At 46.6% G+C, this 24,427-nt stretch overlaps 2 protein-coding genes across 3 annotated transcripts in view; both read left to right on the top strand.

Annotated features, from left to right (window-relative positions):
* Nucleotides 1-42: 42 nt before the first annotated feature.
* Nucleotides 43-10,308, top strand: LOC8037360. 2 transcript variants are annotated; one of them, XM_029989218.4, is made up of 12 exons: nucleotides 1,448-1,924; nucleotides 2,147-2,280; nucleotides 2,607-2,721; nucleotides 3,577-3,636; nucleotides 3,706-3,761; nucleotides 4,188-4,332; nucleotides 4,404-5,177; nucleotides 5,572-5,683; nucleotides 7,354-7,486; nucleotides 9,194-9,308; nucleotides 9,714-9,823; nucleotides 10,180-10,308. In XM_029989218.4, the coding sequence occupies exons 1-12, from the start codon at nucleotides 1,550-1,552 to the stop codon at nucleotides 10,256-10,258; spliced, it is 2,208 nt and encodes a 735-aa protein (XP_029845078.2). In that variant the 5' UTR covers nucleotides 1,448-1,549; the 3' UTR covers nucleotides 10,259-10,308. The 2 variants fall into 2 exon arrangements, with proteins under 2 accessions (XP_029845077.2, XP_029845078.2); XM_029989217.4 differs by having other exon boundaries at nucleotides 43-2,280.
* Nucleotides 10,309-11,048: 740 nt separating this feature from the next.
* Nucleotides 11,049-24,427, top strand: part of LOC8037361 (neuroblastoma-amplified sequence) — a 74,030-nt gene continuing 60,651 nt past the window's right edge. The window contains exons 1-13 of the mRNA XM_029989216.4: nucleotides 11,049-11,165; nucleotides 13,320-13,350; nucleotides 14,029-14,137; nucleotides 14,694-14,741; nucleotides 14,812-14,855; nucleotides 15,630-15,763; nucleotides 16,250-16,341; nucleotides 16,595-16,651; nucleotides 17,251-17,491; nucleotides 20,668-20,724; nucleotides 20,812-20,940; nucleotides 22,745-22,861; nucleotides 23,800-23,943. Coding sequence (XP_029845076.2) covers nucleotides 11,055-11,165; nucleotides 13,320-13,350; nucleotides 14,029-14,137; nucleotides 14,694-14,741; nucleotides 14,812-14,855; nucleotides 15,630-15,763; nucleotides 16,250-16,341; nucleotides 16,595-16,651; nucleotides 17,251-17,491; nucleotides 20,668-20,724; nucleotides 20,812-20,940; nucleotides 22,745-22,861; nucleotides 23,800-23,943 — 1,314 coding nt within the window. The 5' untranslated portion in view covers nucleotides 11,049-11,054. The remainder of the gene's footprint in view (nucleotides 11,166-13,319; nucleotides 13,351-14,028; nucleotides 14,138-14,693; nucleotides 14,742-14,811; nucleotides 14,856-15,629; nucleotides 15,764-16,249; nucleotides 16,342-16,594; nucleotides 16,652-17,250; nucleotides 17,492-20,667; nucleotides 20,725-20,811; nucleotides 20,941-22,744; nucleotides 22,862-23,799; nucleotides 23,944-24,427) is intronic.

Below are 24,427 nucleotides of genomic sequence, written 5' to 3'. Positions count from 1 at the left end.
TGTTTGTCGAGAACGGTAACCAGACATCGCGGGAAAATTGGTTTCGGTTCCGGATTACGACCCAAATAGGCATGCTTGGTGCTCGTGGAAATACAAGCGCATGTTTTCATCGCGCCGGCCCCGGCGGTTCGGCCAGTTCGAACTTCAGTGACAGTCGGTTGTGGGGCAGGCGGTTTGACGAGAGTTTGTTGGGCACCAGGAACCTCCGGCGTTGTCTGCGGGGTCATGGCAGTACCACCGCGGCTGCCCTTGCGGCGAAACGCAAGCGCATAAGTTCCTCGTGGATTTCGTCAGGCCTGGCGTGGTCGTCCCAGCCCGGCGGGATTCGGTGGACGTGCAGCCGGTGCAGCGGCGGGTCGACGGAGCGCGAGGTGATGTTTACGCGAAGATCACGTTCTCGTACTCCGGGGTTCCCGGAGACCGAAGACGTCCACCGTGCTCGTCCGAGGTTCGCAGCAGTCCCCCCCGGAAAAGATCGATGCCGTACGTGCGTGGTTCAAACCACGACCAGGTTCAAACACATTTCGTGCCCACCCGACACAAGTATGTTCGATTCGATTATCTTCAACGTGTGTCCACTCCGGTATTGTTATCGGAACACGGGAAACAATCTAAAACTCCTTGCGCTGTACTATTCTCCTGTACTGCATTTGTACCTTTCTGTTTAATGATACGATATCTGAATTAGTTGGTGTTTGTTTCTGAACAATAAAGTTGCGGTGGACACCCCTGTGTTGTTTCTTTTTCGTCAAATAAAGTTTACGTATACAAAACTTGCTGCCGAGGACGGAGAAACGACAATGCGACGTTTTTCTTCGTCGGTGTCGGTACGCGGTCGAAAGTTGGGATGAGCAACACTTTTCATCGCTCTCGCGTCTTATGCAGCTCTAGAGCAAGGAAATGATTCTAGACGAATCATTTCCTTGCATAAATATATTTATTGCGCGTTGCGCCACATGATGTATAACACACAGCATTTTGCTACATTTTACTTCAGCGATCACCGCGAAACTTTGCATTGGTTAGGCCTCCGCCAACCACACCGATCAGCTCAGCTGGACCTGGGTGCCTGCCAGGGTTTAGAGTAAGAGTACAGTACATACCATACGTTGAAGTAAATAAGAGAAATCTGGTGATATGCAGTAACAGTACCTAAAAAAAAAACACAGCTGATCGCGTTCGCGAGGTTTACGAAAGTGTTCACGCCGCCGTCTGCAACCAGCGACGAACCTGACGAATCTCCGAATCTGCCGAATATTCGTCGCGGGAAGTTCGGAAATTTCCGAATCTGTCCGAATCCGAATCTCTGGTGATTCGTCCCATCACTACTTCTTTCATTGCAAGTTGCAACGTTGTTGTTTCATTCTTGCTTGCTTGCTTGGCAATCCACAGTTGCTCTACTGTTGCGCAAGCTTTGTGCGTCGTCCGTGCCGCTTTTTGATAAGCTTTAGGACTTTAGCGCTTGCAGGCTCGGTGACGCCCTCGGCTCTACCTCGCTGGTAAATTGGAGAAAGGATCCACTGCAACGCGTCGCGGGTCTCGGCTACCTATGCTCGAAGGAACAGCGGACATCGCCACTTCTCAGCTTGAACATGCGGGCCGCTTAGCGCCTCAACCCACGCAGGAACCGCTCGATTTAGTGCGGAACTCTACCCACGAGGACGCGTCCGAAGTTCACGATGCAAGGTTAGAGAGCCAGCAAGTTCTCCCGAAAACCCGTCGCGGTCGCGGTAAGGCCGTACCCGTGTCGACCCCGAGCCAGCCTTGCAGGTTCTTCGCCAACCATGGTCACTGCCGCTACAGAGACCGCTGCAGATACTCTCATGGCGACGTTGGCGTCGTGAGCGACCACCTTGGCGCCGAAACGCCGGAGGCTGAAGATGTCGCCAAGCAGAAGAAGCCTTCGTCAGGCGAGCCGACCGAGGTATGTCGGTTCTACGAGCGCACGGGGTACTGCCGCTTTGGTCGAAGTTGCCGCTTTGTTCATCGCCCGAGGAGCAAGGCGAAAAACGCACGCAGGGTCGGCAAAACCGCCCTGAACTGCCAGCCGAACCAAGTTGTTGACTCAAACTCTCCGGACGCATCAGCTAACTCGACAATCGAAGACTTTCTACCGAGAGGTAGTGACGCCAACTTGACCGTTCAGCCGAACGAAGTTGCCGACCCGAACGCTCCATTGCCGACTCGGGCGCCAGCCCAAAGTGTGTTGTCGCCAAATTTTCCGGGTCAAGATACCCCAAAGCGCGAGCTCACCGAGGATGAAACTTTGAAGGAATTGAGGTAAGCTACTTACGCTGACAGTCAAAATAGTTATTTATGGGATGATCAAATAGAGGCACTATTCAAACTCTAACTGTACAATGTCCTGGATTTTCTTACCTGATAAATTGTCGAAAAAAAAAAAAAAATCTTGTTGGCTCGAAGAGAGCTGCTCGACCGAGCTCCTCTGAACGTCTTACGTATTTGTTCAGTGTTTTCAATATATTTTTCTACTTTGTTCGAGCAAATTGACGTTTGAGGAAACTTCCTCGGTGTCGGCCCCTGTGATTTATGAGGTTTGTATAACGTTGCGTCTTTTTTCTTTTCCTTTTTTCTTTCTTGTTCAGGGCCCGTGAGATTGAACAGTTCCACAAGCGCTACCGGAGATGCAGAAAAATCGCGGCCGACGAGGAAAACGGCGAAAAATTCAGCTTTGTGTTCCAGCCAACTGACCCCGATTGGGTAAGTTTCTGGTTTCCACATTTGCCGACAGGGTCGCCAAAACTCGCATAGCGTTATGTAGAACACACTGCCCTCGTACATGTTAAAATAAAAAAAAAATCCTGGAGTGAATAAAAAAAACAAAAAAAAACAGTGGCAGCATTTCACTCTTGCCATGGCTTCACACATGTAGATATTTCACACCTTGCAAAGCTCACTTCTGTGCATACATAGTGCCTACATCTGGCACAGACAAATGCACTCTTCTTCGTTTACAAAAGAAAAATACAGGGTGTCCGCGAAAAACGTTTTCGTGGTGTCTTCTTAGTGCAAAAATGAACTGTGTGTCGCCGAACGCCTAGTCTCCTCCCAAATGTAGTGCTGCCAGTCCAGACTAGGCATAAAGTTTTGTCGTCGATGACGTCGATTGTTGGGAATAAATCACAGTTTCTCATTGTTTTCGAAAATTGATTTTAACTTTTGAAAGAGATTATGGCAATTTCTGAAACTTTGGCGTCTGATCCGGGGGCCACTAGCACTACGTTTGTGCGGAAACTGAGTGTTCGGCGACGCATAATTTTTGTGGCAAAAAAAGCCCCACTGTAAATGTATTTTTGTAAATGCCCTGTATGTCTATAGTATCATTGCATATAAGACAAAGTTTCCCACACATATGCTTGACTTTGACCAATGAGACAAGACTGGTTTTGAAACCTTTTGTGATGGCTTACGACCGGCTGCATTGCTGCGCATGAGGTCGTAAGCTGCTGTAAGGGGCTTAAAAACCGGGCTTGTGTTAGTCGGCTGCAGTTAAATGCAAGTGCGTGAATGGGCCTTACTATTAATATGTTACATGAATTTCTTTCTCTTGTTCAGCCTTTTGATGTGAAGGAGCTCACCCTTCTGGTTTCATTTCCACGGTCTTATCCAAAGGAGGCAAGTTAGACTAAGTTTACATATTTAGTGATGCATATGGGCCCCATTTCTGATAGCGTTGTTTTGCAGTGCTTCACTTTGAATGTGCTGGATGAGGAGGCTGTGCTGCCCCCTGTACTTCTTAGGTGGGTTTCTCGTATGTTCACATTCCATCAATTTTTTTTTTTTTTTGAGAAGAGTTATTTTACACTTACTCAGCTTTGTTGTAGGTTGGAAGCATATTGTTTGTTCCAGAATTGTGTTTGGGTTAAAAATACAATTGCGCCCGAAATTGCTTTCCGCTTTTAAGTTTTGTTTGTTCTGTCCTGGTTGCATTTATTTGTTCACTAATTTTTGTTTACTGCACCTGCAAACAGCTTTTTACCATAGTATTGCACACATTGTGCAAAGTTATAAAGCACACAAACAAGCATGACAACCATCATTGTGCATACTTTTGCAATAGTCGTTGTGGCTCAAATTTAGTCTTTAGAGATATGCCACCTCTATAACTAACACAATTACAAACCTTAGTGCTTACATAAAACACACTCTCTTTTTCGTTCCTGCAGGGACCTGAACAGAGCGGTGGCTTCGTGGTTACTCGAGAAGCACGCCACAAACGAAAAGCTCGGACAGACGCAACTCATCCTTCGTCCTTTCTTACGCTGGTTCGACCGTAACCTAGAGGATCTTTTCATCGAGGGTCTAAGAAAGGTGGCGCACTTTTCCTTCGGTGCCGAGTTCCGCAAAGGTAGGAGATTTGATCAACTCGCTTTTGATTCCAGGTGAAGAAGATGCAACTGGCCGAAGCCGCTGGGCTCGAGTTCGTTCCCTTTGAGCAGTTGGCATCCAAAGCAGACGACAAACCGGCAAAATCGACCATGGGCACCGACGTGCTTAACACTGAAACGGAAGATGCGAGATCCGTGGAACCGTCCGTGCGTGACGACCTGACTCAAAACGTCGAAGCAGAAGAGCGTACGGAGGTAGACTTTAACGGAGTCTGGCGTAGCCCTAGCGAAGCCAATCCAATCCAAGTGGGTGACGATTCGGTGGAACTAGAGAAAACCAGGGACCACAAGACAGAGGCGGAGGTCGGAGATCGCGAGCTCAGTAACAAAAAGGCCCTCGAGTCGCACAAGGAGACTGAGTCCGTTGAGAAGCGGGACGGCGCGGCAAAGTCGGAGCAGCCGGACGCGCAGAAGCCACGAGCGGACATTCTGGTCAACCAGAAGCGCGGCACCGAAATCAAGTTCCGCCGGCTGGAGCTGGGGGAGAACGTGGCCACCCTCGAGTGCCTCAAGGTCGCCCTGAGGATCCAGTGTTCGCGCTGCCGCTGCAACGCCGACCTGACGACCCCTCCGCGGCGGCGGAACGTGGTTGCTTGCGGACGCTGCAGTCATAGCGGCACACTCACGTTCCGTCCTAACCTGATGCATGCCTTCAACTCCGTGGTGGGCTATTTGGACCTGACGGACTACCAGGTCGTGGACCTTGTGCTCTCCGGTTGCACCTTTGCTCTGGAGTGCTTTGGGTGCAACAAGCGGATCAGCACCGACGTGAGTACAGTGGCCGCTCGTTGGAGCAAACCCTTCGCGTTCCAGCAGGTGCTTGTGGCCTACTTCTCCTTAGCCACTCACAAGATTGAACACAGCAGATCAGTTGTCCTGCCTCCATTGTGAGCTTTTTACCTCGGATGATGCTCCAGTGTCTCCCGAGGCTCAAAAGGATAGAAGGGGTGTGCATGTGCAGATACATATACGAGGCAGCGTAACACGTTTCTTAAAAAGTTCATGTTTTTTCTCAGACTGCCAACAGATGTTATTCGATTAGTTTTTCCCATAGTTTGTTCTCAGCACCATTTTCATGGAATACTTTTGCGAATGGCTCGAGTGTTGGTGACAAGCGAGGCTCTAAGTTTATGGGCACTTCGTCACCTGCCACGTCGCACAGGGGATCCACTATGGCCAGCGGCGTTCCTTGTGGTGCCAGTTCTGCAATGCCAAAATGGCGGTGCTCATGGAGTCCATCAAGTTCCAGCAGCTACAGCCATCCAAGGCCGCAGGCAAGCCACAACCCCACTTCATACCGAATAAGTTTTTGATTGAGCGAAGACGCTCGCCCAATTGCTAGCACGCTTTGCCAACGTGACCAAGTTCATCACTTGTAGCATTGTGCGCATAAAACACTAATGCATACACAAAGAAGTATGTATACATAAAGAGTAAAGCTCTACGCACTATGTCGTGCACCTCGACCGAAAACGGCTATATGCACGACGCTAAAGTCTTATAAAATGAATGGTTAGAACAAGTTTCCGGAGAGGTAGCGTCGCTCAGCGGTAAGGTGTTTGCTTCATACGCAGCAGACCCCTGTTCAATCCGCAGTGGGTGCTTACTTTTTTTTTTTTTTTTCTCTCTAGCATTTTGTTTTGTCGAGCATTTGGTGATATTTTTTACATTTCTTTTTTACGGTTAATACTGAAAAAGAAATACTAATGTTGTTGACGAAATTTTGCAAAACTAAATGGCATGGGACTTCCTTTCCATAGCCACCATAGGTTCTTTCCATAGGTGCAATAGACACGTTGCAAAACGTATGGCGCCGCGATGGCAGGGGATTTAGGGAACCCTCGGTACAGATCGCGCGCGAGTAGCACCAGCAATCGCCAGCAGCCATCCGCCGGAACGTCTTTATGTCGTTGGCGGCGCAGTGGCAGCATAAAAGCATTGCGGCGGATGAAGCTATTCACTTCTTTGAATACGTTGTTTGTCGTAACTTACCTTCACGGCTGGCAGTGTCACTTAATCCACTTCCTTTTCACCGCAAACATGGTAGGTTCGTCTAGGTTCGACAAAGCGTTGGTGCAGCAGACGACAGAGCCGGTACAAAGGAGAGGGTTGAGATAAGGGCAACCTCGCAAAATAGCCAACGCGATACTCTCTCTCCCATTTCCGTGCGCTTGTCGCTCGTCCGACTCGGCTCTTGGCCACTCGAATGTTATTGCCATGGTAACCTGTGCCTGCTATTGTATACCATGTGGTAGCGGGAGGAAGGACGATGGGTGGGGCGGGGCGTACTAAGGACTCCCATTATTCGTTGCGTGGCGCGCGCGGGCTTTTGGGATTTTCGCAAAAGGTCTATTTGGGACAATGGAGCTTGGGGAGCCGGCTGGACGCCGTGAAGCGGCGTGCAAGGGGGGGAAGAAGTGGGTTAAGTTTAGCAATTAGCAGCCGCACACTCGCCGCAAAGCGGTGTGAATGCAGGCGGGGGTGTAGGTTAACACGCTCACCAGTGATACACGCGCAGTCCGAAAAGGGTGACCCAAATGGCATGAGCTCTTTGCGTCGTGCGTATAGCCATTTCTGGTCAAGCTGCACGACGTAGTACGTAGAGCTTTACTCTTACATAAAATGATGTAGACGTAATCCAGTGCCCACATAAAACGTGAATGTAAAGCATTGTGTACATATAAAACGTGCGCATGTAGTGCTTGCATAAAATGTTGTGTCTTATCGCTTATTCATTCCTGTGAGGGCAACACCCTTTAGGATTCTGCGAGGCCAGTTATCTAACGTTTCCACTTTCTCCCAGCCATTTTATACTTTCTAACATTTCCTAACCTTTTTTTCCAAAAAATAATTCCGCAGTTTCCAACCGTCGTGTCATTCGCTGTACCATTCCGTATTGCTCAATAATTTTTTGACCACTTTGTTCTTGTCCGCTGTCCGGCAGAAGGTGGCCCTTGCTTTTCCGTGAAGACCCCCAAAGCCGTGAAGAACGTAAAGGACCCTGCAATTCAAGAAGGAAAGCCATTGCCCTCCAACGGGATCTGCAAGCACTACAAGAAGAGCTTCAGGTGGCTCAGGTGAGCCAGACGTTTTTTGTTCAGTTCTTTATTTTGATTGAGGTAAACTCGATGCGAATACACTAAGGGTAAAAGTGAGCGAACTCGTAACAACCACAATTTTCTCCACGTTAATAAGAACTAGACTAAATGAGACACTATTTGGGAATGTTAGCGATTGTCGAACTCGTTAAAACATTGACGAATTTTTGTTCGAGGCATGGGCGTCCAACATTCTGGTGTCGCGTCTGCAGCGGATGCTCGTGCGTTTTACACGACGAATGAGCAGCTCGACCGCGTGACCAGGATTACCAAATGTGAACGACGAGCTCGACGGCACGTGTAATAAGCACGGCGAAAGCTTGAAGCTGTCGTGCTCGTGAAACCAACAGCGTCGAAGTCGACGGTCTGTCGTCACTCTCATTTCCGTGGACGAAAGCGGAATAATACGACCGAGGAACTTGCATCCTATTGAAACATTATACAGTGGAATCTCGTTCATTCGAACCCGAGGGGTACCAAAATGTTGTTTGACTAATGCAAAGTTTGAGTTACTGGGAGTTTCCTTTCTGGAAACGCATAGGACTGTAACCTGCATGTTAGTTTGAATTGTCCGCAAGTTTGAATCAAGAAAGCTTGGGCTAACGAAAGTCCACTGTGGTGCCCGTTTGGCCGATGCTAGCTTGCCATGACGATGCTTTTGCTTTGTAATTCTAAGGTTGCTCCCTCCTAAAAAAGAATTGCACACCGAACAGAAGGTTGGGGTGCAGGCAAGCCGGTGGTGGTTGAACCTAATAAAAATGCCCCGAGACTGTAAAAAAGGAAGGAGAGAAGGTTGCGCGTATGCAGTAAGGCCAGAGATACGAGGATTTGCGTCCTACTGTATGATATGCCTTAACCGTCGCTCGGTGTGCCAGCAGCTTGGCTCGGCGTGCGAGCGCTCGTCACGGTTCGTCGGAGCAGTACAGTGCAGCCGGGATAACGGCGGCGCAAACGGGCCCCTAGCGCCCGGGTGGGCCACGACGAGGCATATCGCAGTTAGGCCTGAATCCTCGTACCTCTGGCCTTACTGTAGTGCGTAAGCATGTCGCCAGGCTGCGCAGCCAGTAACAGAGAACCACGTGCTCCGTTGTTTGTATTTCAGTGTACCGCGATTGAACGCACCTTAAGGGTATTTGAAATAAGTAAATAAATGGAGAGTGCTCAGTGGTAGTATATAGCCATATCTAAACCGTGCTTTAGGATTTGTCTAATTGTGGCGGTCGGTGTACGATGCTCGAGGTAAGAATTAACTAGCTTCTAGATGAGCGGCAGCGGTAGGCTGCGCCACCCAAACACCGAACAGTTTCTGCGTTGGTGAGCACTTGCCAAGTTGTCTGCACCTCATGGTGACCGACAGAGCTCTATAGAGCCAGAAACCTCAAACGGGCAAAAATGAGCCCCATTTTACCACTGAAATTTTCAGAAAATCTTTCAAAACTTTCGAATCAAATATCTGTTCGTGCTGAAACTTTGGCATTTGGTTTGGACTTCTATTGCTACCTTTGGCCGGAAAACAAGCGTTCGGTGATGCATAGTTTATCTTTGCGGTGAAAACAAAACCCTGGAAATTTTTTTGGGAGACATCTTGCACTTTCTTTGCCTATCTGCTGGTGACAGTGTGGTACATGACTAATGAGATGTGGAACCACCAATTTAAACTCCACACGCCTCGACGACCATGCGCAGGTTTCCGTGCTGTGGCAAGGCGTACCCGTGCGACAAGTGCCACGACGAGCAGGAAGGAGGCCACGAGATGAAGTTTGCCACGCGCATGATTTGCGGACACTGTGCCAAAGAACAGGTATTCGAGGCACTCGTGGTCGAATGCAATGCTTTTCAGTTTAAGTAGGCTTACTCTGGGGCTCCTAAACTTTTTTGATTTCAAGGAATGCACGTACCTGGTCCGAGAGCTGAGGAACCTGGTATCGGCATACGTGCAGTAACGTAGTACAGAAGCTTACAGACCTTGTAAATAGTAGTGCTCGTACTAGGGGAGCGTTTGGATCATGATTTTGCTTTGAAACTCTGCTGAAATCTTGAGGGCAGGAAAGACTGAGGGTAGTGCTTAAACTGGGTGAGCACTTTCATTTAGAGTGGGGAATCGCCGACAAAAATTTTGCAGCCCCGTTTGAGAGCCCGTGCTCTCAAGCACATTGCGGAAAACGAGATGTGCGTCGGCTAATTCTTTCAAACTATCTTCTTGCAGCCTTTTGCGGCCGAGAAGCCGTGCATTGGTTGCGGCAGTTTCACGACCAAGAAACCGACCGCGCACTGGGAAGGTGGACGTGGTTGCCGGGACAGCATCAAGATGAGCAGGTCTGGGAGTGCTCCATTCCATTGTTTTTTCTTTGTCCGAGCCATGTTGTAACTGGCAGTTCTATAGTTACATATATGTCGGCCTTTTTCTTTTTATTTAGGGTTAGAAACCTGGTAGCAGTTCTTGAAATGATGTATTGAACCATGGTTAAAAGCGCTAACAAGACGTACACGAGATAGACCAACACGGGCTTCTATCTTGTGTACGTCTTTTTAGCGCTTTTAACCATGGTTCAGTACAGTCAACTACAACTAGCCCAACAAGTTCTTGAAATGATGTTCGTTAGTGTTTAGTGGCTTTCAAATGTAATGTTTAATCATGCTACTTTTTTTCTTTCTTTTTCTTTTCTTCTTAGGGACGATAATAAGAAGTACAGTGGCATCGGCAAGACCATCTCGAGGAAAGCTCAAGACAAGGTGTCAGGGAAAAAGTGACTTCTTTTATTTGTTTTTATACTCTGGAATAAACATGAAGTTTATTTGTACATATTTTTTTACAAGCATGAATTTTTTGTATCTAGACTTCTTGTGTCTAATTCTGAAATAAATAATGGCACCCAATACACTTTCTACTGAATTTTCCAAGCACCAAAGAGCATGTTGCGAGTATAATTTTGCATGCTGCACGTGTTGGTGACTGCAATACTGTTTGAAAGCAAAATTCTGAAACAAATAGCAGTTTCCATCTGATCACTAACACCTTAGTTTGGTCTTATAGTCCTTCAAATGTTTTGAACTGACAAGTCGAGCACACATCTACATTCCCAGCAGTCTCCTTGGTGCTTGGGTAAGTAGCACAAGGTCTATATGTTGTGGCTTGGGCTTTTGAAACATCGCTGGGCATAGCATAAATTCCCAGTTTAGCGTCTTGGGGCAAAAGGACAAGTCACAGAAAGGCCCTTTGGGGAAGCCATTCTTTTTCCCACCTTTGTGGTTTGGATTTGTTGGCAACTGCCGTTGCCATCGAAGGGAACTCTACCAATGCATTTCTTTTTTTTTTTTATAAATTCCCCTGTTGCGTTTATTCTAAAAGTCTCTGGCTCAGATAAAGAGGAAGAAAAACTTTGTAAACTTCATACAACAAAAATGTTTCCAAAAACGAAACTAGCATTTTGTGGCTCCGTTTCCTTGTAACTGGGCAACTGTTTCTAGTCCGCTGCTAACATTGGGCAACCAGACAAATTCAGCCGCCAATCCAATCCAATTTAATCCAATTCACTTTTTATCCACGATGGCAGGTGTGAATGTAAACAACGTGGAAGATACAAAAACTGAAACCGAGAATAATATTCTCTACGAGCTGCTCACTTACGCGGAGTGGCAGCAAGAGCCGGAGATCTTGGTCAGTGAAAATTTATCCATTCGCTTCACGCTGATGTCAAGGCACGACTCCCGAAAATATGGGAGCGCAAATATTGCTGCTCCCTCAATCAACCTTGCTCGGTTGTGAATATCGCGGAAACTTTCCATGCTTTATCAGTTTTATCGCGTGCTTCCACTTTTAAATCACCTCCGTTCTTCTCCACATAGCGTTGGTTAGCATTTTCGTTGACATAATTGACGACCGATGACGTTCAGATAGAAGGCGTCGGAGATCGAAAACGACTGCTTGACAAAATTTGCTCATTGGCTTGAGCGGTTTGAACGAAACTACTGTTGATGTACCGCGTCCTCTACCTAAATCAGATTACATATCAGAGAACGCGCAGAAAATATATGACAATCACGTACAATACTCAGATTACGTATCATGGAACGCGCGGAAAGTATAGACCGTTCCATTAGGGTCATAGCAGAGAGGGTAAAAGAAAAAAAAAAAATGCACTCCCCCTCTCCCCCGCAAGCCGTCCGCTCCGCCGAGTGGGCTGTAGCTAGCGTCCGGCTCGCGTGCAAACTCTGTTTAAAATCGCGTCATTTTGGAACTTTCAAGCGCAGATGCACAGATTTTGGTATGCCAGTTATCGTGTAATACTATGCTAGATAAAAAGACTCACAGGGCCCAATTGCACTGTTACCTGCGTGCAAATAAAAAACAAAAATAGGGAAAACTGTGTCAGATTGGCCGGTCTCTTTGGCAAAAAGAAAATCCGGTTGCTGTACCTTTTTCACTGTATACAAAAGTTCGTACTGGTGTAGGCCTTAAGCGACCATGAGTGGAAGTCTGAAATAATAAATAAAAACGTGCTCTCCTGCCGCAATACACGCAGTAGTTGAGGGTAGTACTGCCGGCTGACTCAACTGCTATTTAAGTAACGGAAAAAAGATATGCTAGTTTATCATTTAGCAATATAGAACAACAGAGAGCTATACACTGATTTTGGAGTAGCCACAACTATTCTAAGAACGCGAACCACTTCACAACGGCAGCCACGAGTGTGAGTTCGGTGTTCGGTAGAGCCCGCCGATACAGCCCAAAGATGGAGAACGGCAACCTCCCAGTTTGTCGCCTGCTAGCGGAGTCGGCGGCGTGCCCTCTCTCTCGTTTTACCCCGCCGAACCCGCTGAACTTCCCGGATGTATGGAGAGGGCGCTGCGGTCGAACGAAATGGTGCCGCCCAGAGAGCGCTAAATGGAATGGTCTATAAGGAGCATTGAGAATGTGGCAAGTTTCGTTGAACTTGATTTTACTCAATGCTAGAAAGTTGATGAGTTGCTGGCCATATCAACTTGTGCATCCCCTTTATTCTAGCCTAATTATCTTGCCCTTGGTCTAAGACAGAGGTCGCCAAACTTTTAGGCTGCGCAATCTCGAAAACCAGACAAGAAAAAAAAAAAGTAATTATAAATGGAAACAACAACAAAAAAACCTACTAAGTAAATAAACTTAGATAAGCATGTAAACACAAAAATGAGTGTTTGAGTAAGTATTAAAAAGATATCTAAGGTGAATGAATACATATACTTTAAATTGAAGTTTAATATTTAACTAATTTTGACATTACTCAACACTTGTGATGCAGAAAACTCATCAGGCATAAATCAATGCACATAGGAACTTTGGCACATCCGCACAGTGCAAAAGACTAATGAGAGTGATAAAACTAATGCTGATCATATGCAATAGTTGTGACAGAGGACACTAAGTGCATTGTACATGTGAACAAATTGGAATTTTGACATAGTTACAGAGACAGGAATCGGGGGGGCTAAGAATGGTAATCCTAGTGATTACAATGTTGAGTTAATAATAGTCAAGAGCTCCCGTGTTACGTTGCAGTTTGTCTCGTTCCTTCTGGTATCTTAGCTTGTTCATTTGGAGCATGTCGCAGCGCCATTCCTTTACGTTCACTTCTTTTTTCGCTGCTAGCAGAGTCCACGGGCAGGCTTTTTCGGGAAGACCGTGGCCAGCCGCAGTCCTGTTCGGAAGACTTTGGCCGCAGGCCGGTGTTTGGCGACCCTGGGTCTAAAAACTAAGCTGGTGGAATTGCTTCATGGTTTGGTTGGAACCCGTACATTGACCTTGTGTATTAATCATCGTTTTTCTCATCACTTACAGAACAGAGCAGCTGTTGAGAAGTGTGAAGATGGTAAGATGATTACATCCTGTGTATTAATGCATGTTTCAATGTCTCTATGTTTGTGTTCCACCTTTTACTCACTGTAGCTAAAAAGCATTATACTAAAACAAAACAAAAAATAAGATCATACAACAATTTGATGACAGTGACACTGCATTCTTTTTTGCAATTTTAGTACTATGAACAAGGCACCAATATCAAAATGGACAGCTTTTGTGACTAACCGACGCAGATGCACTAGATAACTGAGGGCTCATTTTTTACCATAAAATATCTGAATCGAAGAGTTTTACTGCAAACTCATGTCGTCATTCTTGAATAAGATGGACAGCCCAAATGGGCCATGAGTTATTGTAAATAAATAAATAAACTCAATGAGCGTTGTGCGCTCGGAGTTAGCGCACTCCAGGCTCATTTCGATCCGTGCAACTTGCAGACGCCCAAATTCCCCCATTGTACGCTTCTTCCTTTATGCACTATTTCTAATTTTTGGTGGAGAGATTGTAGTTTGTGATCTTTAATAAGCACAGCACATTTGAAACATGAATGTTGAAAGCTGCTTATAAGAAAAAAGGGAGCTTTAGAGTGGCATCCAACATTTTGTTAAGATACTTTAGCTTTAGTTGGTCAGCGTTTAATTTTAACCGATCTCTGTACGAGCATAAATGGTTTTCCATTCTCCACCAGGAGGCATATGGGGTTGGCTCGGATCCCTCGCAACTTCCATGTCCGGCATTCCGCCGTCAGTCCAGCGGCTGCGGTCCTTTCACATGGACTGGCACTTTGCAGTGGGCGGGTAAGCGCCCAATCTGACCCCATCTGAGCGAGCAGGTCGGCCTTGTCCTGTATTTATTGTTTGCTTTACTAGCCTTATACATTAAAAATCGGGAATCGAAATGTTTTAGTTTGTAATTGTTGGGTGCAATCAAAGCATGCCATCAGTTGTCGGCTAGTAATTATGGTCTTCAAGCTTTCGTTTTTGTTTACCGTAATTATTAGACTAATTTCTGCAGCTGACGGTTCGCTAACAGACTTAGCTTTTTCGGGGTCGTTTTGTAGTACAAATTCTTATCAAAGTTTCACACACTTGATCCTTTAATCATAGTGTTCTTTATCTGCTCATTATCATTTAGTATTATGATTGTTTCCGTTTTCATCCCTAATCGTCCCTTAGTCGTAATATCCATCAAGGATCGTAATATTTACCTGATCGAGTTGTCACTGCCATTATAATGTTGTCTTAAGGCCCTGACATTATTATTGATTATAACTAAAATCATCAGGTTCCTTACATTTCAAAAGGTAAGCCTGGTTGAGTGTCGCTGTCATTATTATATTTTGCTGTCCTTCAGGGAAGGAAAAGTCCTGGCCATTCTTCAAGATCAGAGCATTGAGATCAGGCAAGTGATAAGCTCCTCTTCTGTCCAACCCACAGATCACTAATCCTAATCTACTGTCTCTTTGATGCAGGTCGTCCCGGGACGAGTATGTCACCGTGATTGGACGTGGCAGTGGTATGAATACACAAGCCACACTTCATGACACTTTTAGTAACTGTTGAGCTCAGAATAAAGTCGAAGCACAAGATGAGATAAGGGAAACGGAGATATAAGATATGCCGAGTTCCAAGCTTGGTTGAAATTCTAGAAACTTTCTTGCAGCTTTTACCATACTTGTAGATGTCTAAAAATGCACTTAGACTTCAGTTTTATTGCGTCCTTGTTGTTTCCTATTATGACTAACTTTTTCTAGACTATCATTGATTTATGTTCAAAGATTTGTTTTTCTGAAACAGTTAACGTTTTTAGAACACTTAGAGAAACAGTGTCTTCATAGAAGCAAACATTATAAGGGTGCAAGAACATTATCTGATCCAGAAACAATCCCCCACATAATTGACCACTTGCAAAGCCATTGCATTAAAGAATTATCTCGATGCCAAGAAGCAGCAGGTTAGATCTGTATCTCGATTATACAAACACGAGAGTAAAACAGTTTAATTTGTTGTCAATTGTCTTAGTGCTCGCCATTTTAACTCCCACATCTTCAGCACTATTGTCTGGTTGCACACAGGACGACATTAGCACCTACCTGGGTCTCGCACCCAAATAAAAAAAAAACGGTACGATCACGAAAACGTTTTTGCATAGTTCACTCCATGTAAGAAACATTTTTGAGACATGTATAGTCCATACGCCACAGTATGGTAGCTATATACCTTTTGTTAGGCAGGAATAGGACTGACTTTGAACAGAAGACAGAAGACTAAACAGATGTTTGGTTTGCAGTTCCCAAAGACCCGGTTCCCCAGTGGAGGAGAGTGGTCTGGTCTCCCGACTGCAGCTTCCTCGCAGTGGCACTGAGCACCGGCCGTATTGAGTTCTTCGACACCGTCGGCAGTTCGCTCTTCCATGTCCCCGAGGTTCGTGCCACAGCATCGTCTTCTTTTTCGTTCTAGTAACGTAAAAGAACATTCTGTAGTATGAGCAAAATATTGGAAGGTAAGCGAGCAAAGCTGTTGTTACAGCTGCCTTCTCGAAGAGCCCTTGTGTTTCGTCGTGTTGTGGAAAGCTCACAATGCCGAACGAGTTTCATGGTCTTAAAAGGACTTTGAGGGGAATTTCAGATGCCTAGCCTCATGGTCGGAACTTAACAAAGGTACCTCGAGGAACAGTCTCCCAGTTCTGGGGGTAAGAGAGGTGCCATTTGTGACGGCCGAGAGCACAACTTTAGAAAGCGCCTGCCTAGGTTGCTTGCGTGTCTAAGCAAAGCATTTGACACATACCTGAGGCTAGTTGCCCGTGCCTTTGATAGCATTGCATACGGCTTGCGAGATTGAGTTGTATATTAACTGGCGTTCTTGCAATCACAACATTACCGGGTAAAGACGGTTTCCTCATGCTTTCAGCCGGTCGCACAGATGGATGGAGTGCTTCAAGACCTGAGCTACGCCATTGCAGGGATGGTGTTCACTGAAGCTCGGGTACACAAGACGCAGTGGTAAGTGGTGCTGGTGTTTCTTGTTTTTAACAGCTTCTCTGGCATTGAAGAACTCGGCGCCGTACGAGGAGGAAAGCATTCTTTATCTATCTCCTCCCTTCCTCTCAAAAGTGGGAGTTCCAATAATTTTGTTCATTGGCGATCTTTCAAAATTATGAACATTCCTACGTCATTATGACGAATGAGTGCGACGACCTCGCATCGCTGCCTCAATCTATGCTGATGCTTGTGCCTGCTTCCTTTATATTTGCAGGTCATACGAGCTCATAGCAGTCAACTATAGGGGCCAGCTCAAGAGCTACCTGCTAAGGTAACGAGGCGACATTGTGTTTTAGAATGCAAGTATAGTTTTCGGTGTTATACATTCGATCGTACCGTAGCTCTTTAACGCTTCACCTAATCTATGTTAGCGGGGCACACATTTACACTACATTGCGAGCCTCATGGATTCAATTGCACGACATGTTTTGTGTCAGTCGAACATAGTACTATGTATGTGAAATCAACATTGCTCGATCCACTCAGTTCGCGATCGTCGAACGAGACTCGGACCTTCCCTCTCCCAGCAGCGTTCGTCATGAGTCGATTGAAACGTCGTCTCGTTTTTATCCTGCGAAGTATCTCCGCGACAACAGTTTAGAGGGCAGCCCTAGCTTTAAAAGATGAAGCGGTTCCACAGTCAACCAGTGACAAACATCAGAGGACGTATAAGACTCTCAACCTCTACATGCAGGCGTCTATGCGAATTTGCCAACCGACAGTATGTATCTTGTAATGTTGCGTGTAACAAAAAGTGCCAGTGCCCGACGTAAGTGTCAATTCGTTCTCAGCACAATGAGCTTTACAGCAGCCATTCTCTCTCCAGACAATGTGCACAAAAGTGCCCTTCCTCTCTCAACTTTGTTGCAGCCCTTCGGACGGTTACCGCGACAACCACAGCTTCCACCTGGGATCCTTCTACCCGAAAGGGGTCACCTGCCTCGAGTATCACCCTTCGCACCAGGTGCTCTTAATGGCCGGACGTGTGCCAACGCTGCAGAGCGACGCCGGCAGCCACAATTCCGCGCTAGAGCTCGGAATCACCGCCTGGCGGTTCCTTTCGGATTATCCGCACTACAAGCTGGTCACTAGCCTTGCCGAAGATGCTCAGGTGAGACTCTAGAAAGACAGGAAAGAACGAATTGTGTGCCGCCGATCGAGATGCTCTGCTAACCGTTGCGGTTGTCGTTCTGCATTAGACAAGCATTCTGGTAGTTGTCCATTAGAGTACGTTCTGATCAGCCCATTCCGAGTACTGCAGGTCAAACTTGCACTTCGTATGCACAGTACAGACTACAGGAACAAAACTGCAGGGGCTGTGTTCAAATCTGGACGTTACTACCTACGTGTAGTTTTTTGCAGTGTAAGATCTGCAGTAGAAGCTCTGCTTCCAGTGCAAGCTTGCCACCTGTGATAACGCCCAATGTCTCATGACCGTGCAGGGCCGAAGCACGATCACAAGCCACAAGGGCATGCTGGAGGTGAAGCTTTTATTGCAGATCATGTTTTGCAACAGACTATAGCATATGCCATCACTGCATGCACCCAGCGCCGTGCACTAGAGGCCTGCACGGGCCGATATTGAAGAGCCCGGCCCACCGTCTCTTGAGCTCGAGCCCTCCCGTGACCCGCCACCCATTTCCGATGGCCGGCCCGGTTCGACTTAACCCGACACTAGATTTCACATATCCGCCGAGGCCCGCTCTATTTTCGGCCAGTATATGAAGCCGAGCTCGTGAGTTGCTTGGCATGGCAAGCTTGCCTGCCCCTGCTACAGAGGTTGATTAGTAAGAATCCTTTTTTTGTTTTTTTTTTTGTTTCCAATGTTTTTAGTTGTACCGTTCTGCAGGCCTCACCCTCATCGTTTTTTCTTGCTACAAAGCTCGCTTTACCACAAAGACAAAAAAATAAAATGACAGGCTACAGTAGACAAAGCCATATGGAAGGGAAGCATTGCGACAAGTTCGGACAAAAAACAAATGAGGTTCTTATCTAGCCCACTCCCGCTGTGCACGAACGAAAAAAGTGATTAAGAGAGCACCGCTGTCTTTTGCGGACATCCGCAAGAAATTGGTTCAGAAAATGCACCCCTCAGAAATCTGTGTCAATGAAAGCGAAGTCTCTTCCCTTGTATTGTGGACTCACGCTCTCGTACATACAAATTACGCAGTCCAAACCTAAAAAAAAACGCACAGACACAGATGCCTTCACTATTTTGGTCTCTCTTTCTCTCTCAAAGCCCCCCTCCCCCCCCCCCCCCCCCCCCGGCCCCCACCCCCTCGGTGTGGTGTCTCCCCCAAGCCCCCCAATGAAACATCAAAAACATTTGTGCTAGAAAAAAAAAGTCACGGCCGGCTAGGCTAGATTTGACCTGCCTTGTAGACTCGAATGCAAGGCCCAGGCCCTTCGCGATCGTAATCGGCCTGAGCCCAACTCGCATCCCGGACCAGGCCGACCTGTGGCCCGCGTACCCGTACCCGTGTTGACCTCTATTCTGCTTGTTCTGCATAATCATCTGGCACAGTTTGGGTTTGATACAGTGTGTGACTGGTGCAGTGTGCTTAGCAAACATTGTGTTTAACACAATCATGTGGGGCCAAAACGGTTTGGTTGGTTTCTAATGAGGTTGCTTTCGTGCTTGGGGGAGTATTGGGAAGGAGATCCAAGTGTTGCGACCCTAGTGGCTAAATTGAGAAGTACACCGATGGGGACAACTAGAGATAACAACAACAACACAGATGATTCACTTGCGTTTTGCGCAGCACTCTGCTTACGTAACCGGGCGTTGCGCCAGTGTTCGGCTGGGGCTCGTGTTCAGCCGGTGAAGCGCTCTGGGATTTTTATTTCACCTTTTTCAACTGAGTGCGGAGAAAAATTGTGCCCTTTGTCTTGCACTCAATCGAGAAAGGTGAAGTAAAGAATCCACTGCCCATTCCTTGCGCTAGTAAACACAAAACTCTGGGAAAAGCAAGCTGGGCATAGTGCTCCCGAGATTTTGATCTCACTAACAGCAAGCATGCTTTAAAGTGAATACCCAATGTTTTAGCTTGGTGTGGCACTCAGACTTACCTTTGCACCCGTGCATGCAAATAATTCTTCTTTTGCATTGGGTAGGACACTTTTCTATGGAGCTATAATCCACGAGCCAATTAAAATGTGCCAGTAGCTTCTCTTTGAACACAAACTTTTACCAAATAATTATTTTTCAGTTTTATTTGTGTGAGAAGTGGAAATAGAAAAATGTAATAACTCTAATTAATTAAAATAAAATGCAATGTTGGATACTTACCGTAAAATACTGCGGAAGTGCCCACTTTGTTCAAGTGCCCACTATTAACATTTCCCAAACTTGGGAATTCTGCAAATTATAATTTAAGCACCCAATTTTACCGTACAAGTGCCCATGTCAAAGTGGGGGGGGGGGCGCTTCCCCGGTATTTTACAGTATAATTGTATTATAGAAATGCAGTGGGTGGCAATGTAAGCAAGCTCATCTAAGCCCGTGCTGAAAAGGTATATGTCACGATCGAACACCTCCAACATGCTAAGCAGTGTGATGGACTGTCACAAAAATAGTTTATTCCAACCTCTCTCCAAGAGCTTAAAATGCATGTAGGGTTCCCTGCTTGGCATTTTTACCGTTCAGGCTCATTCTGCTGCCCATCATACCTCTGAATTAGTCTGGCAATACTGGAACCGTGTCTGTCACAATTCCGAAATCAAAGTGTCACAATATACTTAGCACAGCTGTGTTTTGAGACGTCGTTGGGTTGTACTTTTTCTTTTTTTTCTCTTGTCTCGGTTTTTTTTTATAAGTATGACCATTCACCAGCTAGCCTGTGCCACTACCCTTATTTCTGTTACAGTTTATCAATTTAGTGTACGGGGCAAAACAATTGCCTATAGGTTCGAGACAACTCGTTAAAAAACGAATATCACTGACGTGGCTGTAAACTCTGTTAAAAATTACGGAGACCCCCCCCCCCCCCCCCCCCCCCAATCCTGTCGTGGCCTTGCTTAACGCGGCTCCATTGCCGTGTCTGTGTGTTCCGTGTATGTGCTTCACGGGCTGGACAGGGGACGCCCAAGAATTCCAAGCCCTTGCTCATTCGGGTGAGAAAGGGGGCATGTGGAAAATGTAAGGGAAACCTTTTGTTGTTTTGCTTGAAGAGAACCTGTTTTAGTCGGTCGAAATACAGCCTTCGTCGGAAGCTGGTTGCCCCTGTTTTTTCTCCGTCAACGAGCGCATACTAAGTGCCCAACACTCTGACTGAACTAATTTTGCAGCGCATGTATCCGAGGAGGCTCCTACAGAAGATGAGCCTGTACTACAAGCAGTGTGAGGTAAGCTTTCACCTGTGTCTGAGCTGCCTCCTTATTGCAACAAGAAGAGTGGCCACGACGACGCTGATCTGTGATTGGTCCTCGCAGGAGACTGCCTACCAGCTCAGCATCTCGCCTTCGGGCACCATCATGGCCGCCGCTCACACGTCCGGTGCAATCTCCTTCTGGTCCCTCCCTTCCCTTCTGCACTTCCGTACCTGGCAACTAGAAGAACTGGTACATACTCACGTTTATGCGCACTAAGTCGTTGGAAAAGTGTGAGATCTCTACCGTTGTTTCTAGGGCTTATGCTATGCGGTCCTTTTTTTCAATGAAGTAATGTTATAGCAGAGTCCTTCGATACACTACTGGTGATGAAACTTCTCCTTAACTGTTATGAGAGAACTTGGTATGCATTCATGTGCAGCGCAGGTATTGACAAGGGGGCTATGAGCCACCAATCTGGTCAGCACTGCTGGCAACCAGGAAGTGAGGCGGAATTTCGAACCTCCCTGAGTGAGCCAGATTGCGATAACACATTATCGCACTGGCAGCGTATCTCGTTAATGTAAGCGTCTTTGGCTCTGTACACTCAATCAGCTGCTCAATCTTTCATATCTGAAGCAATCTCCAATATAATATCATTTCTTTTTCTTTTTTCAGAATTAATTTTCAATATCCCCCTCACCATCAAAATTTAGTGCCAGTAGTAGAGGCGCTGCGAGGTCCTATGCTCAAATGGCCGGCTCTTTTTCGCCCGCAAAAACATAGTTTTGTTCCAAAATAAATGAAAAAAGGTTATTTGTAAGCTTTTTTTTTTGTTAGAGCTTGTTTGTTTTTTGTTTGTGCTTGCTTACAGCAATTAATTACGGGCCTCACAAAAATGTTGTCGTATGAGAAATTGTTTTTTCTTAAACTACTCGGAATTGCGAATTTAGGGGGGCTCCCTCGGGGTGGAGTGGTCAAACAAAAATACCCCCTCCGGGACAGTGGCACACCTAGCAGAACTTTTTGACCTTGCACCGAACTTTAGCCAAAGGTTCGTCACCAGCTGCATTTGCGGAGCGCAAGTTCGTCCGCTTCTTTTTCAGGGGCTGCACTGACGTTAGAATGCCGAGCTCTGATTGGCCGCGATTGAAGGATAGTGGGTAGACCTCAAAGCAAGCTGCCTTGAGGTCTACCCACTATCCTTCAATGAGAGCCATTCAGGGCTCGGCGTTATGGCGTCACCGGAACCTCTACAAAAGAAGTGGAGAAACTTGCGCTGGTTTCATTTAAGGACCCTTGTTTTAGTACGGTGCATGGAGCACGTCTCCGACAGGTGATTTTAGCGTCCTTTCCAACCACACATTGAAAGTGATCCCGAAGTGACGACAAATGACGTCACAGAAGCTGGAGTTTCTTGCTGTCGGACGTCGCCAGCCTGGCGGTTGGGCGTAGACGTTCTGAAAAAAAAAAAAAAGCACGAGAGAATGCGACTGTGGCCGGCGTCGCGGTGTTCCAACTCCTGGCAGCTAAAGCTTTCGTGGACCGTCAAGCCAGAGAGCGTCCTGCATAAATTAGGATGAGGAAGAAAACTAGTTAAAAATATTATGCTGCAGAAAAGGCGTCTGCCATATACAGCACCACTGCCAGGACACTGCAAAGGTCCCAGCTGGCGACAGCACGACATTTTTACGGCGCAATTAGGCGGAAATCGAGAAACCACTTTGTAAAACACAGTAAATGTGGCAGTTGGATTCATTAGCACTGCGTCTTGTGTTGCAATATTTAGGCAATATTTACGTTATATGAGATGCATTTTGAGTTGGGAGAAACATTGAAACCAACTTCTATTTCGAAATGCCGACCTCGAATAAACAGTATGTTTCAAATCTGTCGTGCGGGCTTAATTGTTGCCCTCAAAATGTTTTTTCTCGGGGGAAAATTTATTTCGGAAGATGCGTGTCTTACTTGGGAGCTCTTGGGAGTTCAGTGCCTTTTTAAATTGTTAAGCGATTGTGCCAGCGTTGACGTTGTCGATACGTTGGTCGCACCACAGCCCAAGTTCAACGACCTGAACCCACAAGTCTTAGAGCCTGGGAGACGGAAACACGTCGCCTTGCGCGCAGAGGCGACGCAGTTCTCCATCTGCGACATGAACTGGTGGTCGGACGAGGTGGGTAGAGGGCACCGGTCATCGCCTCATGTTTTCTAAATGGTCCTCATACTTTCTTGTGTCCCTCGGTAGTGCTTCTGTTGATTTGCTTTAAATCCCGCAGAGATAGTTTTCCGACTTTAGCCGGGTGGAATGTTAGGAGGCGTCAGAACATGTCAAAGAGTGATTAGTCAGGATTCCTTACCACTTTGAGCCCCAAACTTTCTGAGACCTTTTAGGGGTCCTGGAAGATTTGGGACCTCCTACGTTTCTTAGTAGGCATGCACTTTTGCTAACAAATCTAGCAGGCACGCGTGTAGACACTTTTGTCACTTCTTTCAGGATCCTTCCACTCTAGCCTGTTTAAAGGGGCTCTGACCCGCACAAAATAATTTTTTTTCTTTTTGTTTGGAGGAAAGTGACATCAGGAACACCAGGAGTTCCTGAGATTGTTTCAGTTCCCCTGACCATGTATATAGTCTTTCTTTATACTATATCAATGTGTTCGAGGTATTTCTGTGCTTTTAATAATAATGTATCGTGTTTTTTTGTCGTATTGACGAAGACGGGTCTTGGAGCAATAAATACCGAATTACACGTCGTCCTCGTGCACGACCAAGGAAGCGAAACCCCCGAGCAGACGGTTTTTGTGTGGAGAAGTTAATATTTTGAGTCCCAAGTATATACATTTTTTTGTCGATTGTATTTAAACATCCGGTAGGCACGCATAAATGGTGTATTTGACAGGTCCCTCACTTGTATCTATAGTCACTCAAAGAGCGAAAACGGCAGGGCATGTTTTTCTAACGCCCGGCCTCCAGCAGGTGCTCCACGCATTCCGCCGCGGTAGGAACGGCAGAGCAGGTCAACTAAAGCCCCTCGCTGCTGTTTTCACCTTGTCGCAACCACGGTGTTTCACGTCTTCTGGGGGCTAACGACACGCTTCTCCTAAATTGCAGGCCCTGATCGTGGCCCACCACTCTGGTGCCGTGAAGGTTGTGTCGCTGTCGTCCAAACGCAACCTTCTTGGAGAAAGCCCCGAGTGGTTTGAGTTCTCCCCTCAGGTCTCCGGTGTCTTCGACCGCGGATTCCTGACCCTGGAGGTGCGTCCCTTTCATTTTGGAGCTCAGCTCTTAGGCGCCCGTTTCCGTGTTTCGCAGTGTCGCTGACGCCGACGGTTACGGTAACGCAGCGAAACGCGGAAACGGGCACCTGAGAACCGCGCTAAATTTAGTGGGAAAATTGATGCCACGTGACCTCAACACCAATTTAATTCCTCGCTACATTTAGTGGGGAATCGACGTCACGTTACCTCAACAGCAATTCAATGCCCCGCTTAATTTAGCGGGGAAATGAACTGCTGTTGAGGTCGCGTGACGTCAATTTTCCAGCTAAATCTAGCAGAAAAACTGAATTTGCTCATCGGTGACGTGACATGAAGTCATGTGATGTAATTTCCCCCGCTAAATTTAACGGGGAAATTGAATTCGTGTTTGAGGTCACGTGGCATCAATTTTCTAGCTAAATTTAGCTGGAGGAGAAGGAGGAGGAAGAGAGGGTATGGAAGAGAAGGAGGGCATACCCTTC

This window comes from Ixodes scapularis, unplaced genomic scaffold (assembly GCF_016920785.2).
Source record: "Ixodes scapularis isolate PalLabHiFi unplaced genomic scaffold, ASM1692078v2 PGA_scaffold11__112_contigs__length_91849675, whole genome shotgun sequence".
NCBI classification, from domain to species: Eukaryota; Metazoa; Arthropoda; class Arachnida; order Ixodida; family Ixodidae; genus Ixodes; species Ixodes scapularis.
The sequence above is the reverse complement of the archived record's forward strand: the minus strand, read 5'-3'. Positions and strand labels throughout refer to the sequence as shown.

Coding starts and splice junctions, on each gene's coding strand:
- LOC8037360 (XM_029989217.4), top strand. CDS start 1,550: ATGCTCGAAGGAACAGCGGACATCGCCACTTCTCAGCTTGAACATGCG. Junction 2,281..2,606: donor GAAACTTTGAAGGAATTGAG/GTAAGCTACTTA, acceptor TTTCTTGTTCAG/GGCCCGTGAGATTGAACAGT. Junction 2,722..3,576: donor AGCCAACTGACCCCGATTGG/GTAAGTTTCTGG, acceptor TCTCTTGTTCAG/CCTTTTGATGTGAAGGAGCT.